Here is a 19,475-nt window from a genome sequence, read left to right on the forward strand (position 1 = left end):
TGTGCTCCGCAACAAGAGAAGCCACTGCAATGAGAAGTCCGTGCATCGCAACGAAGAGTAGTCCCAGCTTGCCGCAACTAGAGAAAGTCTGAGCACAGCAACGGAGACACAACGCAGCCATAAATAAATAAATAAATAAATAAATAAATAAATAAATAAATAAGGTATAGAAATGGTAGAAGAAAATGCAGCCTTTTGGTAGGAAAAGACTTCCTAAATATACCAAATGTGGAAAACAAAAGAAGTGGTAAATCTGACTATATCGAATTATAAAATTTTTATAAGAAGAAAGACCTAAAACAAAATTAAAATACAAGCGACCTGCTGTGGAAAATATCTGCAACACATATAACAACGGAATGGCATCTAGAGTATATAAAGAAGTCCTAAAAATTGATTAAAAAATTATCACAAACAACCAGTAGAAAAAAGAAAAAATATTACTAAGGCCATTCACAAACAAAACAAAATATAAAATTGGCCAGTAAACATGTGACATAGTATTTAACATCTGTAAACAAAACAAGATACAGTTTGTTCTTTAAACAATTGTCCAAAATGAAAATGATGATAACCTTGGCTAGCAAGGGTGAAGGGAAATGGCTTCTCTTAGGTACCGGATGGATGTATACATTGTTATAATTTCTTTAAAGGTCAGTTTGACAGTATCTTTTAAAATACGTTCTTTGATCTAACAGTTTTCTTTATAAAGAGCTCTTTTTAGCACATATGCAAATATTTCTGTATGGATAGCTGTGTAAAATTATATATGTTTATTGCATTGTTTTCAGTGGTAAGAAACTGGTAACAACCTAAAACGGTCTATCATTAGGGGTATGTTAAATATAGTACATCCATTCTATGGGATACTGTATATCAGCTTAAAAATGTGGTATATTTATGTGTATCTACACATAAAGAGGTGTAAAATCTGTTGTTCAGTCAAATAATCTGGTTGTTAAATAAGATGGTATGATACGTTTCTGTTAAACACCCACACACACAACTATGCATTTCTCTTTGTGCCTATATCTGTGTAGATGCACAGATAAAGGCCTGAAAGGATATACACTAAACTGTTAACAGTGGTTACCTCTGAAGAGAAGAATGAAATTGGATAAAGGTAGAATGAAGATTTCTGACAGTATTGTTTCAGTATTTTAGAAAGCAAATATATTTACTTTTTGTGTAAATAAAATAATGGATTTTCTTTTAAACAAAACTGTAGATAATTAATATTCTCTGGCATTATAGGTTGCAATGGAGAAGCCTTAGGTATTTCTCTGGCATTATAGGTTGCAGTGGAGAAGCTTTAGGTCAGCCTGTTTCTCCTTGCTTTTCTGCCTAGGGTATCCATAGTATTTGTTCACTTATCTTCATGTTCACCAAGGTAGGTTTTGGATATTCTTTATTTTAAGAACATTTGCTCTTATTATATCAGTATTTGGTTATATCGTATTATGTCTTTTTGGATTCCTTTTGTTTTGATTTATTTTTAGTTTTATGTTACCTTAGATTTTTTTTGAAGGTATAGAGTGTTCATCTATAATTTTCTGCTGCTTCCAGGGGTTATTCTTCCTCTCTATAGCATGCTTTTCTATTTTACTTGCTTTGCTACTTTTCCTCTTCTCCTCTTAAAAAAGTTTGCACGGGTCCTTTGTGGCATTTTTGAGGGCAGTTCTGTTCGTGGGAAAAAGTGAGACAAAGCTGGCATAGCTTGAAATTGAGTGTGCTGTCTTAGTATACCTTTCTACCATATTAGTACAGTCCTTTGCCCTTGGGGTGTTTTACCTCAGCTTTCTACGACCTTCCCAGGTGAGCTAATCTTCCTCAAGTGATCTCAAGGCTTTTTTGGATAATTTATTGTTTGTCTCTGTTAGCTAATTCTGGCCGGCTCGTGTAAAGCTAATTCTCTTTACCCTTCTCTTAAATCCTGCTTTACCTGTAGACAGCTTCACTGCCCTAAAAATCCCCTGTGCTTGCATCGTCCCTCCTTCCTCTCTCCAAAACCCCTGGCAACCACTGATCTTTTTACTGTCTCTGTAGTTTTGCCATTTCCAAAAGTTGAAATCACGTGGTATGAGGCTTTTCAGAATGACTTCTTTCACTTAGCAATGTGCATTTAAGGTTCCTTCATGTCTTTTTGTTACTATAATATATTTTTAAGCTGTGTTTTGCTTTAAAAAACTAACCTCTTCAGTTAGTTGAGGTGTTCAAGTTTCTCTTCTGCATACATTTGAACATTGTATATATTTAGTATCTATTAAAGAGTGGTTCTGTCCTGGCCTTTAAAAAAAAGTAAAGATCTGTACTTCCCTACACACTTAAAATTGTACATGGGGGTACACTACTACCTCTGTGAATTAGAATCTTCCTAGTACTGCGTAAGAAAAGTAAAATACATGAATTGGGTGCTGGGACTGAAATGAGACTGTAACTAATTCATATCCTCTCAGTTTCAAATTTTTATTTTAAAAAGCTATGTATTTTCTTTGACTATAAAAACAAGTATATATTTAAACATAAACTTCTTAATATATTGCTTTCATCTGGCTTATGTTTTGAGGTTCTGCTGCTTTTTAAACTTTAAAAGGTTGATAATAATGAAACCTGTAACCATATTTCCTTGGGGTGAAAGAGTATGATGCCTTCTGAGGCTTCAAAGGAAGATTAAAATATTCTCAGTTTGTGTTATATTTAATCTTTTTATTCTTTGTAAGTTTTTAATTGAAATATTTCATTCAGTAGAATGCATCATATTCTCATCATTCCAGATAACAAATAATGACTTAACTATAATTTAGGAGTACTGGTATTTTCTCCTGTTGTTAATGTTAGACTTGTCAAAACAATAACCTAGTAAACAAAAACACATACTTCATTTGTGAAATTAAACCAAAATTATAAAATTGCTGAATGTTTCAAAAACTATATTTTGACATTTATAGGGAAGAGTGAAATGTAGGCATCTCTAAAGATAGTAAAGATGTGGTCATCAATTTCAAAATTGTTGATTTTTCTATAGAACTCATACAAAGCTTTTATTGTGTCATATGACATTTCATTTCACTGAAATTTTTTATTGTATTCTAGAGGATTGTATTAGAAGAGAAGTCATACTGTAAAAGAGAGGAAGGCAGTACCACCAATACTATTAAGGAAGTGGAGAAAATTATATGCTGAGTGGCTCCTATTGTCTATGTGAGATTGAAGGTCAACTGAAAGGTGGGATGCAATTAGGTATTTGAGTGTGCAAAAAGGAGACCAGGGACAAGTGAATGATTCATCAGGCAGCACTGGAATGACAACCACTTGACTCATACCAGTTCTAAAAATACAAATCCATTATTAGCTGTATTGTAGATCATTGACCATCTTGCTGTTCAGTGCAGAATTAAAATTACGCTCCGTCAGCAAATGGAACTTGTATTTAGCCAGGTAATTCTGAGGATGCTTGTTGTGACTATGACTTGATTTTAAGGGATCTTTACTTTTTACTTTTATGCTTTAGGGCTTGGCTAACTTATGATGCTCTTCCTTTATTTAGTTAGTATCCCATCTAATCTTCCTATATGTTTCTGATAAGTAAGTCTTAAAAATATCACTTAAACTAAACTACCTTTTCTTGCCTTGCATGTCCTTCATAATCTGTTTTGTCCTGTCTTTCAGCCATTTTTCTCATATCTTAGTCTCATTTCCATTTTTATATCTATTATTTAGATAGATCACTTTTGAGCAATTTTAAGTAAAAGTGATTTTAGCATGCTTTTCTTGTTCTCAACTTTAATGCAAATATTTCTAGTGCTTTACCATTGACTATAACATTTGTTGGTTGAAGGTTTAAGGGGTTTCTTTTTAAAATACATTTAAAAAAATATTTATTTGGCTGGGCCAGGTCTTTAGTTGAGGCATGCAGGATCTTTAGTTGAGGCATGCAGGATCTTTAGTTGCAGCATGTGGACTCTTAGTTGCAGCAGGCAAGTGGGATCTCGTTCCCTGACCAGGGATCAAACCCGGGCCCCCTGCATTGGGAGCGTGGAGTCTTAACTGCTTGACCACCAGGGAAATCTCTAAAATGTTAATAAGAGATGTCTTTTTTTGTTTTTTGAGTTAGAGCTTTTTTTTTTTTTTAAACATCTTTATTGGAGTATAGTTGCTTTACAATGGTGTGTTAGTTTCTACTTTATAACAAAGTGAATCAGCTATACATATACATATATCCTCATATCTCCTCCCTCTTGCGTCTCCCTTCCACCCTCCCTATCCCACCCCTCTAGGTGGTCACAAAGCACCGAGCTGATCTCCCTGTGCTATGCAGCTACTTCCCAGTAGCTATCTATTTTACATTTGATAGTATATATAAGTCCATACCACTCTCTCACTTCGTCCCAGCTTACCCTTCCCCCTCCCGGTGTTCTCAGGTCCATTCTCTACATCTGTGTCATTATTCCTGTCCTGCCCCTAGGTTCTTCAGAACCTTTTTTTTTTTTAGATTCCATACAGATGTGTTAGCATACGGTATTTGTTTTTCTCTTTCTGACTTACACATGTAGCTGCCCAGTTTTCCCAGCACCATTTGTAGAAGAGGCAGTATTTTCTCCATTGTATATTCTTGCCTCCTTTATCAAAGATAAGGTGACCATATGTGTGTGGGTTTATCTCTGGGCTTTCTATCCTGTTCCATTGATCTATATTTCTGTTTTTGTTCCAGTACCATACTGTTTTGATTACTGTAGCTTTGTAGTAGTGTCTGAAGTGCAGGAGCCTGATTCCTCCAGCTCTGTTTTTCTTTCTCAAGATTGCTTTGGCTATTCGGGGTCTTTTGTGTTTTCATACAAATTGTGAAATTTTTTGTTCTAGTTCTGTGATGCCTTTGGTAGTTTGATAGGGATTGCATTGAATCTGTAGATTGCTTTGGGTAGTATAGTCATTTTTACAATGTTGATTCTTCCAGTCCAAGAACATGGTATATATCTCTCCATCTGTTGTATCATCTTTAACTTCTTTCATCACTGTCTTATAGTTTTCTGCATACAGGTCTTTTGTCTCCTTAGGTAGGTTTATTCCTAGGTATTTTATTCTTTTTGTTGCAGTGGTAAATGGGAGTGTTTCCTTAATTTCTCTTTCAGATTTGTCATCATTAGTGTATAGGAATGCAGGAGATTTCTGTGCATTAATTTTGTATCCTGTTATTTTACCAAATTCATTAGCTCTAGTTTAGAGCTAATAGATTAGCTCTAGTAGTTTTCTGGTAGCATCTTTAGGATTCTCTGTGTATAGTAATCATGTCATCTGTAAACAGTGACAGCTTTACTTCTTCTTTTCCAATTTGGATTCCTTTTATTTCTTTTTCTTCTCTGATTGCTGTGGCTAAAACTTCCAAAACTATGTTGAGTTAATAGTGGTAAGAGTGAGCAACCTTGTCTTTTTCCTGATCTTAGTGGAAATGGTTTGTTTTTCATCATTGAGAATGATGTTTGCTGTGGGTTTGTCATATATGGCCTTTATTATGTTGAGGTAAGTTCTCTCTATGCCTACTTTCTGGAGGGTTTTTATCATAAATGGGTGTTGAATTTTGTCAAAAGAATAAGAAATATCTTTTTTAATGTTAATGAAGACCTTTCCTTTTTTTTTTTTTTTTTACCTGTGTCCCCTGCATCGGCAGGCGGACTCTCAACCACTGTGCCACCAGGGAAGCCCGCAACTTCTTTTTAATGTCAGTCAGTAATACACATGTGTATCACTAATTTGAAACAACATAATTGGGAGGCTGGCCCAGTTAGTGTGAAATGATGTCACAATCACACCTTCATTTACGTTATTGTAAGATTCCTCTTTTTTTTTTTTTTTTTTGGGGTACGCGGGCCTCTCACTGTTGTGGCCTCTCCCGTTGCGGAGCACAGGCTCCAGACGCTCAGGCTCAGCGGCCATGGCTCATGGGCCCAGCTGCTCCACGGCATGTGGGATCTTCCCGGACCAGGGCACAAACCCGTGTCCCTTGCATTGGCAGGCTGACTCTCAACCACTGCGCCACCAGGGAAGCTCAGTAAGGTTACTTTTCTTAACAGATTAAAAGAGTAAAGAAGAAGACATAAACGAGGGGGAGGATCAAAACTGAACTGTTCAGTGGTGCCTTCTGCTTTGTTGTCGTTCCATTACTCAAAAAATTTCGTCTAAATATGAGAATGAAAAGTAATAATGCTTTTTTTGTGTGTTCATGTTTTTGGTTTTGCCTTTTTAAAAGAAATCCAACATGGCATACTTATATACCATTTTATTGCTGCTGTGGTATGGAGAGTGAGGGATGGATGTTACCTCAGACCCAGATCTCTGCTGAAGAGAAATGGTAACTGACAGGCTAGTATACCAGGCACATATTCTTTTGCTTAATGATGAAGATAAAGGTCCACTCACCCTGGCTCACCCAAATTTATTTTCCTTTACTTCATCACTGCCAGAATAAGGTCTCATTGTAACCTCTTGCTGTGCTTATACTTGTCCCAAGACTGGTAGTAGTTGAATCCTGGACTACCCTTTTGGGGTAACTATCTTCAAGTGTGATGATGAAGGATGATCATTGTAACCCTTTGTCAGGGCCCATAAGGTTGGAGAGGTGTAAGACCTATGGCCAGGAACTCATCATATCAGTGCTCCCCTTTCCCCAGAGATTCAGTGGGTGGCTGTAGCATATTTAAGAAGTCATGTTACCTACCTGTCTAAGACTTGGCTAATATCCTATGGCAGCAGCTTATGGAATGACCTGCAGTAGTGTCTCTGCACTTGAAATGAACTTTATTCACATCTTCCCCAGTACTATGTAGTTCATCTTGGTGTTTGTCTAAAATGGCATAGCCTGGGGTGTTGTGAGGGTTGTCTTCTGGAACAGGGCACTGAAGATGATGATGTACTTCTGGGGGTGTGAACTTGTATGCTTGATCCTGCTGGGTGTTCTCATTATCTTAGTGGTGTGCCCTCCTAACCCTGCAGACATCCCACAGTCATTGGGCCACTGCAGACTTTTCGAACCGTGCACATTAACTCCATTGCTTTCCTCATTCTTGAATATGTGAGATCAGTGTATCTTTTCTGATGGGCCTGGTAAGAAAACATCTGTTTGTCAGCTACTGACTTAACCTTGTTTCTCCTCATATAAACAATAAATTTTAACTATTTATAGAATCCCTAGAACATTTTTATTCAACCTTAGAATGCTAGAGTACACAGTTTAGGGCTTCCCTGGTGGCGCAGTGGTTGAGAGTCCGCCTGCCGATGCAGGGGACATGGGTTCGTGCCCCGGTCCGGGAAGATCCCACATGCTGCAGAGCGGCTGGGCCCGTGAGCCATGGCCGCTGAGCCTGCGCGTCCGGAGCCTGTGCTCCGCAACGGGAGAGGCCACAACAGTGAGAGGCCCGTGCACCACAAAAAATAAATAAACAAAATAGAGTACACAGTTTGAAGAAATACTGTTATTGTCATTTTGGTTTCAAAAGGCCGAATTTTTGATTCTCAGGTTCACCATTTATTAGCCAAAAATACCAGTTAAGCTCTGTAAGCCTCAGTTTCTTTACCTGTGAAAAACAGCTTCCATCTCAGTCTCCCGTAACGCATGCTCTGTAATACCTTTTGCTTCAATTTATATTCGTAAGAGATTCAGGGGACCCTGAAGTATTCCGCCTTTATTGTTGGTGCTATTGTTGGTGCTATCCAGTCTTTTTAGAGTTGTTTTTGTTTAACTAGCAGTTCATAGCATTTAGAAAAACTTTTGAAACTCTTATCTCCCTTTATAAGAGTGTGAGGGTGTGTATGGATTGGTACTGTGGCATATTATGTTATGACTGATACCACAGCTACAAAAATTATCCTAGGGATATAAGAACAATGAAGAGAGTGTAAGAAGTCAGCTAAAATGCTTAGAATATAATCCTTGCATTTTAATAAACTTGAAATAGTTTAGGAAAACAAACACAATCTCATTTGTTATTATAATAATTTCAAAGGACAGCAGTAGAATATATCCAATGTGATACTATTCCATATGTAAGCCTAAACTCTGTCTAACCAATTCTGTTTGTTCATATATAAAAGTCCTTCATCTCAATTCATTCTTTTGATTTTAACCATTTTCTCTGATTCTGCATGGGGTTACTGGTTTTGGTTCTACTCAGAATGTTGCACTTCTGCATGAATTTTTCTTTGATTCTAGTGATAGTTGTTTTTCTTCATCTCCTAAGGCTTAGTAGATTTATTTAACTCATGTGTATGAAGTTTCTTTGAGAGATTATTATAAACTTGTGCTTTGATGTCCACTTGTTTCCAAGGGGATAAATCTTCCATCCTAATAAAACTGATGAAAATCAACTCTAGGTCAACAATTGAAATTAGTAGCAAACTCTAGAAGCACCTTTTAGGCTGTTAGAACCAAGAGATTCTTCAGTCTTATTTATTCTTACTTTAAGTGATGGTGGTACACCTTGCCTGAGTTAGAGGTTCCACATTCTCCGGATCAGATAGTTAGCTTAGATATTGAGTGATGAGGTAACAGGGGCAGTAGTGCCAAGGTTATCTGGCCATGGGAACCTGACTTAAGTTTTTTGACTCTGTCAACACCACTCACCTGACATTGTGGTTAGAAGTGTGACTAAGAGGTCTAAATTATATTTGATGTGGAAATAAAATTGACTAGACTCTTCTGGGACTGGGTTGTAGACTTTGTACATCATCAGGATGTTGTACTACCCCTAATGGTATCATACTCGCTTAAACTTCAGTTTTAATTTATTTGCCATATTTTTGTATATATCCCTTGCTCTTCGGTAGTTCAGTATTATGATATTTTAATGCTATGTAATAGCTCTTTTTCTAAACTCTTAACAAGTAATACTGTTAACATTTAACCTTCATTAGATAGAAGGAGAATGCATCCCTGATATTCTCAAATCTCACTGCTCCTCCCCAACTCCAGTATTTTAGAGTGCTCATTTGAATCCTTACTGTGGAGTGGAATACTGAGGCTACTTTAAGTTCTGGAACTGCACTTGCTAAAGTGAGCAGGGACCTCTTGGTAGCCAGATTGTTTGGACACTTTTTAGACTCTACTTGACCTCTCTCAAATCTTTGTCATTGTTAGCCATTTCCATTTCTTTGAAACTCCCTTCTACATTGACTTGCTGACATCTCTTAATTCTCACACTAGGCTTCTTCACTCCCTAATGGCTTCTTAATTATTGGTATCTCTCAAGGTTCCATCATTTACTTTCTAGTCTCCTTTTTTCTTCCCATTATATACCTTCGTCCAAAGTGTCTTTCACCATTTACATGGTTTGAATCACTACTACCTGTTTAGTAATTTTCCTAAATACTTTCCTTACATCAGATCGATCTTTTAAGCTTCTGACCTGTATATTCATTTACCTCCTGTATCATATATCTTTACTTAAATATCTTATAGCTACTTCAAGTCAAAAGGTTTAAAACTGAACTAATAATATTCTTGCCCCGCCCTTTTTTCCTTCCTCCTCTTGTCCTGTTTCCTGTCCAAGTAAATGTTATTACCATCTACCAGAAACTTGTAAATCAACTGTTTTCTCCCATCTCCCAGATCTAGTCAGTTACCAAAACAAAAGCTTAATGGTTAAAAGTATGAGTCATTCTTGGTTTCAAGAATTTGTGTGTAGGCTGGTCAGAATTCCCATCATTAAAAGCTCTGCAAATAACAAATGCTGGAGAGGGTGTGGTGAAAAGGGAACCCTCCTACACTGTTTGTGGGAATGTAAGATGGTGCAGCCACTATGGAAAACAGTATGGAGGTTCCTTAAAAAACTAAAAATAGAATTACCATATGATCCAGCAATCCTACTCTTGGGCATAAACCTGGACAAAACTATAATTCAAAAAGATACATGCACCCCTGTGTTCATAGCAGCACTATTCACAAAAGCCAAAACATGGAAACAACCTGAATGTCCATCAACAGATGAATAGATAAAGATGTACATATATACAATGGAATACTACTCAGCCATAAAAAAGAACGAAATAATGCCATTTGCAGCAACATGGATGCAACTAGAGATTATCAAACTAAGTGAAATAAGTCAGAAAGAGAAAGACAAATACCATATGATATCACTTATATGTGGAATCTAAAATATGGCACAAATGAACCTATCTACAAAACAGAAACATACAGACATAGAGATCAAGCTTGTAGTTGCCACGGCGGGGAGGGGGGGTGAGGAAGAAGAATGGATTGGGAGTCTGGGGTTGGTAGATGCAAACTATTATGTTTAGAACGGATAAACAGGACTTCCCTGGTGGCTCAGTGGTTAAGAATCAGCCTGCCAGTGCAGGGGACATGGATTCGAGCCCTGGTCTGGGAAGATCCCACATGCTGCAGAGCAACTAAGCCCGTGCGCCACAGCTACTAAGCCTGCACTCTAGAGCCTGTGAGCAACAACTACTGAGCCTGTGTGCCACAACTACTGAAGCCCACACGCCTAGAGCCCGTGCTCCGCAACAAGAGAAGCCACCGCAGTGAGAAGCACGTGCACTGCAGTGAAGAGTAGCCCCCACTTGCTGCAGCAGCGAAAACCCAACACAGCCAGAAAATAAAGAAAGAAAGAAATTTTAAAAAAATAGAATGGATAAACAACAAGGTTCTACTATATAGCACAGGGAACTATATCCAATCTCCTGGGATAAACCATAATGGAAAAGGATATTTAAAAAAAGAATATATATATATATATGTGTGTGTGTGTGTGTGTGTGTGTGTGTGTATGTGTATAACTGAGTCACCTTGTACGGTAGACATTGGCACAGCACTGTAAACCAGCTCTACTTCAATAAAAAAATTTTGAGTGTCAGGCTTTTTTAATTGCAGTATAGATCCACTTTTAAAACACTTATGAAGAAATACAATATATGGAAGTATATGAAAATGGAACAATTCTAGTTAAAGGAGGAAGGTTTTGCATTCCACCTACTTAGCCGGTTTCTTCCCCACCTACCTAATGAATGTTGATTGGAATTATTATCCTAAATTATTTCACTTCATCTTAGTTTTGTGACTTTGGATAAATCAGTCTGTCAGTTACATAGTATAGGAGTAATATACTTTTCTACAGGATGGTTTTAGGATCAAAAGAGACAGTGAATATTGTTTTTTAAATTAGATTTAACATTTTATAAAAAGTATAAATGTAACATACAACTCTTTTGAGGTGCTGTTTTATGCACATTTGGAATTACCTATATCTTTCTAATTAATCACATTTACCACACAGCATCTTTTTAAAAATATAGATGTTGGGTTAGGCCACATAGAATTTGGAAATATTGCAGAATCTTAAAAATTTAACGTCTACACTTTCTTAAAAGCTATATAAGCAGAATCAAAGGGCATCAACTGTTTTAAGTCAGTAAATGCTAACCCAAATGTTTGAAAAGTAAAGGTGGTAAAGGGATGACATTCGCAACTGCTGGTAGGAGTATAAACTGGTTACAACTCTCGGAAGCAGTTTGACAACCGCTATCAAAATGTCCTAAAAAATGTATATCTTTTTTGTCTTAGTCTGTTCTTAGACTGCTCTAACAAAATATCATAAACTGGGTGGCTTATAAACAACAAAGATTTATTTCTCACAGTTTAGAGGCTAGTAAGTCCAAGACCAAGGAACTGGCAGATTCGGTGTCTGGTGAGGGCTCACTTCCTGGTTCCTAGTCTCTCCATAAGGACATTAACGCCATTTGTGACCTCCTCACATAGGCCCCACTTCCAAATACCATCACTTGGAGGATTAGGCCCCTCCACTAGTTATTGTACTTTAAAAATAAATAAATTTATTTATCTATTTATTTATTTGGTTTTGGCTCCATTAGGTCTTGGTTGCTGTGTGCGGGCTTTCTCTAGTTGCGGTGAGCGGGGGCTATTCTTCATTGCGGTGCACGGGCTTCTCATTGCAGTGGCTTCTCTTGTGGAGCATGGGCTGTAGGTGCACGTGCTTCAGTAGTTGTGGCACATGGCTTCAGTAGTTGTGTCTCACGGGCTCTAGAGCACAGGCTCAGGAGTTGTGGCACACAGGCTTAGTTGCTCCGCGGCACGTGAGATCTTCCTGGACCAGTGCTTGAACCCGTCTCCCCTGCATTGGCAAGTGGATTCTTAACCACTGCGCCACTAGGGAAGTCCCTAGTTATTGTACTTTAATCTTTGGTATGCTAATAATTACCTGGAATATGAAGTGTTTGCTCGAATTCCATATTATCTTTCTCCGTTGTTTGTTCTTAACATGCCATTGAATTAAAACTTAGTCCCACCAATTCTACAGTACTGCTAGAGTGTTTTATTTCCTAAAGCATTAGGTGGGCAGTAGCATTGACATTTATACAAGGATAGTCCTAGCAGCATTGTTTGTAGTAGTAAAAGCATATGTCTCTCTGTAATGGAATACAATATTTTTTTTGAAGAGGCAGATTTACATCTGATAATGATTGCTGAGATTAAATGAGTTTATGTGACATTGTGTGTAAGACTATCTGTAGTGTACTGCAGTTTGTTTTAAAAACACATATTATCTCTAGAAGACTATGCAAGGATATGTAGTTATAGGTAGATTATCACTGAAAGAATACACAAAACACTGGTAAAGTGGTTGCTTCTGGGATGGAATATTGGAGGTCATTGGTGGAAACCACACTTTATTGTATACTTATATATTTAAAGTTTGTTTAACCTTGTGTATGTATAAACTTTTAAATTATTTAAATTAATTTGAAATGTTTTAAAGGCAATACTAAGGAAACAACTATTTCTATCACAGTGGGACTTAGGCTCAAAAATATTGAGAGACACTGGAATAGGTTGCCTTAGGAGACAGGTAGCTGATTTTTGCCTTCAAAGAATATAAGGAGAGCATGAAATTCATTTGCTAATTCAGCTTCTCTAACCTTTGAGTTCTTTCTAACTCTAAATTAATTTCTCATTCTATGATAATATGCTAAGTTTGTAGCTTATGCCTTTTTTTTAACCCACTCTCATGGTTTAAAGCTGTCTCTAAAATTAAAATACTTATTAATTGTAATTTTATCAGAACAATTCTCCTTACAAAACTAAATTTCATTACTGTCACAAAGTGATAACTAATTATATAAGCCACATCTTGATCTTACAGCTTGTGAGGCAAGCAACACATTAGAAACATAACTAAAAGCTCAAGAACAGTGTTATAATCTTAAGGATGTACTATGACAGGATTAGCTGTTTTAGAGGCTTTGGGGGGGGGTTCCTTTTCTTGTGAAATACTTGTATGATTTGGAAGGTAATACTCTTAAAAGAGTGTCTTAAGATTTATGAGTTTTTAAATAAAATATTCTTTCTTCAAAATAGAAATGAGAGTTTATTAGGAGTCATTTGCATTTGTTTTCTTTCAGAAATCGAGCTATAGCAGATTATCTTCGTTCAAATGGCTATGAAGAAGCATATTCAGTTTTTAAAAAGGAAGCTGAATTAGATATGGTATGTTTGACTTTTTACAGTTATTCATAGTATATATGAGTGGACTTTACTTAGGTATCCCTAGTTAACAGTCACCTGAGTTATTCACAGATCTTGTCATTTGTTATTGTGGTTTACTTGACACTAAACCTAGTATTCACCCTCCCCCCCCCTTTTTTTGGTATAATCAGATGTTTTTATTTATTTATTTTTATAATCAGGATATTTTTCGTAACGTTTGAACCTAGAGCTTGAATGGTTTGTATGGCTTGAACTATTGTATTTTTGCCTTTTTTTTTTTTAATGTTCTCATTTTTTTTCTCTAGAATGAAGAATTAGATAAGAAATATGCTGGTCTTTTGGAAAAAAAATGGACATCTGTTATTAGATTACAAAAGAAGGTAACTAAGTCTTTTTTCTTTTAAGTTAGTTGTATTCAAAGTATTATATAAACTGAAAATATCAACAACATAAATTATTCTTTTACATTAATAATTATATTTAACCTTGAAAAGGCAAATAAAAATACATTTCTATGCATTATTATTTCTATGCATTATGACCTATACAGATCATTGCTGGTAAATGGTAATTTATGCAACCAGGGCTACTGGCTGAGTTGAATCTAACACAACCCTGACTTCAAGGAATTGGTACTGAAGAACCCATTTATGCACTTAGATGGGAAGAACACATGGAGCCAATATGATGCTGGGGAAAGAGCACTAAAGTGTGCTCTTAGACAAGTCATTTTCATCTCTGACCTTTTATTTTTATCTATAAAGTGAAGGCAATAGGTAATATTCTGGTCCTAAAATTTATACTTTTAGTAGGCAAAATTAGAATAATATTGTTATGAGTTAATCCATAAAAAGCCCTTAGAAAAGTGCCTAGCCACACAGATGCTCAGTAATGTTAGCTTTTAATATGAATATTCTGATTAGCATGTACAATGTAACTAGAATGGATCAAGATAGGTTCCCTACTCTTCCTCTAATTTGTATCCTGGCACCTTCCAAATTTTTCTTTGAGTTAAGGAGGTAAGACACAATTGTATTGCATTTTTCTCAGTTTTTAGTTTTGTCACACTAAGATTTTAGTGATATATTTAATATAGATCATTTTCAATTAAATCTGACAAATGCTTTGTAAATTACTGAAATTTTATTCTGCGTATATGAATGCAAAATAAAGGCAGGTTTTTAAAAATATACTATTTTTATCAGAATTTATCTGTACATAACTATGTGTTCCTCTTAAGGTTATGGAATTAGAATCAAAGCTAAATGAAGCAAAAGAAGAATTTACGTCGGGTGGACCTCTTGGTCAAAAAAGAGACCCAAAAGAATGGATTCCCCGTCCACCAGAAAAATATGCATTGAGTGGTCATAGGAGTCCAGTCACTCGAGTCATTTTCCATCCTGTGTTCAGTGTTATGGTCTCTGCTTCAGAGGATGCTACAATCAAGGTAGTGATTTCAAAATTGAAAGATACAATAGGATAATTGTTAGAAGCAACTTTAATGTTAAATTGAGTGAAAGAAATGAAAAGATCCTGAAATGAGGACCTATGCAGAGGAACAGGAGGGCCTCTCTGAAACTGTGTGATTCATTCTAAACCTTAAAAGACAGAATAAAATTTCATTGTAGCTCCTGAGAGACAAGCTGCCAAATAAGTTCACTGATGACTTTGAGAAAATTGGGTGTCACTAATGTAACATTGGACAAATATAGGTCACCCAGTGCTCGAATAACTTTTGTTCTTGAAGAATTAAAGTATACGTATGTGCCTTACTTATTAGCAGAGGTGATAGATGAAAATACAGGATTACAAAACTAGTAATTCCGGGGGTGAATATCTTCCACAAAAAAATTCAATAGAGGATTTATTTAAATTGCACTCTCCTTGATGGTTTTGATTCCAAACTAAACAGTAATTCTCTCTAGGGGTATGGAAATGTAGCAGCTTTCCATTTTATAAGTTATTTATTTCTGTCATTTTTTAAAATTTTCATGATAAGCATATACATTTTAATATTTTTAATCAGGAAAAAAGTTGTTTTTATAATTTCCTTTGATTCAGACACACAATACAGTGATAGTTGTATAAACCACGTACAGAAAGATAAGTAAAATGTAGTTTTAAAAATTTAAGTAGGTTTCTCTATCTAAAGCTTATTTCAGATTAAGTTCTAGATTTTTCTTTTTTTTTTTATTTTCCGGTACGCGGGCCTCTCACTGTTGTGGCCTCTCCCATTGCGGAGCACAGGCTCCGGACGTGCAGGCTCAGTGGCCATGGCTCACGGACCCAGCCGCTCCGCGGCATGTGGGATCTTCCCAGACCGGGGCACGAACCCGTGTCCCCTGCATCGGCAGGCAGACTCTCAACCACTGCGACACCAGGGAAGCTCCCAAGTTCTAGATTTTAAGTTTCATTTGTAGAGGTATAAATAAGAAAATGTGAGTAGATTGCTAAGATTGTATTTATCACATAGCAGCAGTCAGCATAAAACGCAGGCATGACTTAAATATATATACTTAACCTGTTCTTTAAACATGATTGTATGTTTTCTTTTTGTGGATTCTTTAGTTTCTAAATCAGTGGCTTACTTTCATCCTGTGGGTTGGTGATCCATGGGTCGGGCTGCAAAGTAATTGGAAGAGAGTCTTAAATTCTATTTGCATTAAATATTTCTGTAGGCTGAGATGATTGCCTAATACACTAATATATTGCTGTCTTTCAAATTATGTAGACATGTATTTAGTTTATTAATTTCACGATGCTCTTGTCTACTAAAAACTGTACTGCTGTCATGAAGCATGGGGGTAAAGATAGATTTATCAAATAGATGGAAAACTCAGTCTTAACTATTGATTTTGCAGCAGTGGTCTAAAAGCGTAAATAAAACCACTAATATGCCATCTTAAAATTAGCTATTGGTTCAACTTTAAAATATTACAAATGGAAGTTTTAAAAGTTTTATCTATAACCATACCATGTATGTCAACAGCTAGTAAAAGTTCTCCCTTCCATTTAGTCTTTAATGTGCACACATACGAAAAACATTTGTATTTAGTTTTGCTTCCTTCTTTGATTAAACTTATTTTAGAAATACTTTTCTTTGTTTCTAATGAATCATCATTTTTAATGATTTTAAACTGATCTTTTTACTTATATGTGGAGACTTTATAGAGTAGTTAATGGTCAAGAGCACAAGCTCTGGGTTCAAGTTCTGACCCCCCCACTTAATGATTTATGTGATATGAGCAAATTAACTTTTTGTACTTCTCTTTTCTCATCTGTAAAATGAAGATAATTAGTACTTGTGTCACAGGACTTTGGGGAAGATTAAATAATACATGGAAACTGCTTAAAATACTGAAGGAGTACTCAGTGTCAGCAGTGTCTCAACACCATTAACAAATCTTCCACTGGATTTTTATTTCCAGTCATCTACTATCTTAAGTAATACTGTTCTATTTTATACATAAGTCTTTCTCATTTTGTTGGATATTTTGTGGAATGAAAAGAAACCTGTTTCTACCAGTGGTTTTCATTCTTCAATTACGGTAAAGCTAGGGGATTCCTAAATGATGATTGAGACAGAACTACCTTCCAAAAACTCAAAGGAGCACACAGAGACAGAATTTTCTGTAATTTTGTGACTATCTTGGGCAAAGTGCTTGATATGTTTAAGGCTCAAATTTCTCATTTGTTGGAAGGGGGATTAAAAATATCTATAAGATTCTTTTGCTTGAAATGAAGTAATATATACATAATGTATATAACGGTACAGTGTTTGGTGGATGGATGGTAAGTCACCAATAAACTGTAGATAATGTTATAGTTATAACAAAATTAAAATTTTATTATATAATTTCTCTTGTGCATCTAGTAAATATAACATGTTCCTTTTAGAGTCATTCATTTACATTATCAACATTTGAACTACAACAATTTAAGAAAAATGATAGAGGATGGATATTTGGAATAGCTCATGACTTTTTAATTGCGTCATTTAAATTTTTGAAACATTATTTCTGGTTGTCATTTAGAATTAGTTCTTAAATGTTAAGAAAAATGAACAGCAAACAAAACTGAAAAATACGTTCAACTAATAAAGCAGATCAAGGATTGCCAACTTTAATATATAGAGTTCAAACAAATATGGAAAACAGTAACATCTCAACAGAAAAATGGACTATAGGACATGAACAGACAATTCAGAGGAAGAAAAAGTGGCTAACCAACAACAGTAGAGCTTTGGCGTCACTACTAATAGAAGAAGAAATGCAGGTTAAAATATATATCAAATCTGCCAAGATATTTTACTTTTTAAATGAGAATTCCCAGAGGTGATAAGAATTTGATGAAGCAAGCATTCTCATTACATTTGATACAATCTTACCGGAGAACAATTTAATAGAATATATGAAGGGCTAGAAAGCTTACACTTTCTGACTCAATTCTTCACCATCACTGTCTGACCTAACTATTGCAGAATGAGGACAGATATTTTTCACTATTCAAAGGTTTTCACTATAATGTTTTCTATAATGAAAAGGTCTTTCCTTTTGTTTAGAAAATATTAGGAATTACTTTTAAAAGAATGTTTGCTAATAAGTTTTTAATGGCATGGAGAAATCCTTATGATAAGATGCAAAGGGAAAAACAGGATAATGAAGTATACACGGTCACCGTACTTTTTTAAAAGGAGCATAGAAAAAATGGAAAAACTATGCCATTGGTAGGATAATGGATATTTTTTATTGCCTTTATATCAGTACGTTATATTTTTATCATGAGCATTTATTTTATAATCATACAAAAGGTAAATATCAAGTAAAGAAAAAATTCTCATTAATTCCTGACATTTATAAACACTAAAATGCTCTGTTTGCTTACCATTTATGAAGAGACACAGTTCATATTCTGGGTATATTTATTTTAGAGGAAAATGCTTCAGTGTTCTTTAATGAATGCATGGAAGGAAAATTAACTTAAATGGAAGTGAACTTCAAGGTCACACCTTGTTTATTTTCAGTATGTAAAGTATTCATCTGAACTCTTGGTGTTGAAGAGTTGACTAGATATCAAAATGAGTGAAGATACTACAAAAAAAAAAGAAAACTATAGACCGATATAATACCATTTATGAACATAAATGCAAAATCCTTAACAAATTATAAGCAAATTGAATCCAGTAGTTCATAAAAAGGACAGTTAATATGTCATAAGGAAATAGGGTTTATTCCAGAATGCAAGATTGGTTCCACATTTGAAAATCAATCAGTGTGATATACCATATCAACAAAAAAAACATAGTAGGTTCAGGAGTTGTAATCGTGTGTAATTTTGTGTCTTTTTTATATAACATTATTGTATACATGCCATAAATTCCTTACAGTAGCAAATTTTATATCTGTGTAGCCATTTCCCTAATATTGGATGTTTAGATTGTTTCCATATTTTCAAAATACATTTTCTAAGTTTCTCTAAATTGGGTGAAATACACTCTACCACAGATACCTTTGAACTTACTATGGAAAGAATGAAATCAGTCACTTGATTTTAGAGCATGTAATTAGTGTTGGTTAAAGACTTAACTTCAGACTAGTATTTGGCCACCAGGATAGAAGTTTAGTATGTTCTTGAGATCTGTTTCTAATAGTAATTATTCTTGATAGCTTATTATTTTTATTTTTTTAGAAAAATTATCTTTAAGAATGTGACTGTGGCTCAGTGTTTTTATATCATAATGACATACGCTTCTGTAAATCTGCTATTTAAGGATCGTTACATCTTGTGAAGTCTTTCCTTGGCCTCTTAGATGTCTGAGCTTTGCTTGTCTAGTAGAATTGAATACTCCTTTATCATTCCCCTAATATTCTACATATAAATTCATGTCATAGGACTCTGAAACCCTTTTTTTTTTTTTTTTCCGGTACTTTTTTTTTTTTTTTTTTTTTTTTTGTTTTTTTTT

General features: G+C 35.3%; 1 protein-coding gene across 1 annotated transcript in view; it reads left to right on the forward strand.

Annotated features, from left to right (window-relative positions):
- Nucleotides 1–19,475, forward strand: part of PAFAH1B1 (platelet activating factor acetylhydrolase 1b regulatory subunit 1) — a 75,689-nt gene that overhangs the window by 43,794 nt on the left and 12,420 nt on the right. Inside the window, exons 3-5 of the mRNA XM_024735277.1 lie at nt 13,429–13,513; nt 13,819–13,893; nt 14,754–14,960. Of these exons, the coding sequence (XP_024591045.1) occupies nt 13,429–13,513; nt 13,819–13,893; nt 14,754–14,960 (367 nt within the window). The remainder of the gene's footprint in view (nt 1–13,428; nt 13,514–13,818; nt 13,894–14,753; nt 14,961–19,475) is intronic.

The sequence above is a fragment of the Neophocaena asiaeorientalis genome, unplaced genomic scaffold (assembly GCF_003031525.2).
Source record: "Neophocaena asiaeorientalis asiaeorientalis breed wild unplaced genomic scaffold, Neophocaena_asiaeorientalis_V1.1 scaffold129, whole genome shotgun sequence".
NCBI classification, from domain to species: domain Eukaryota; kingdom Metazoa; phylum Chordata; class Mammalia; order Artiodactyla; family Phocoenidae; genus Neophocaena; species Neophocaena asiaeorientalis.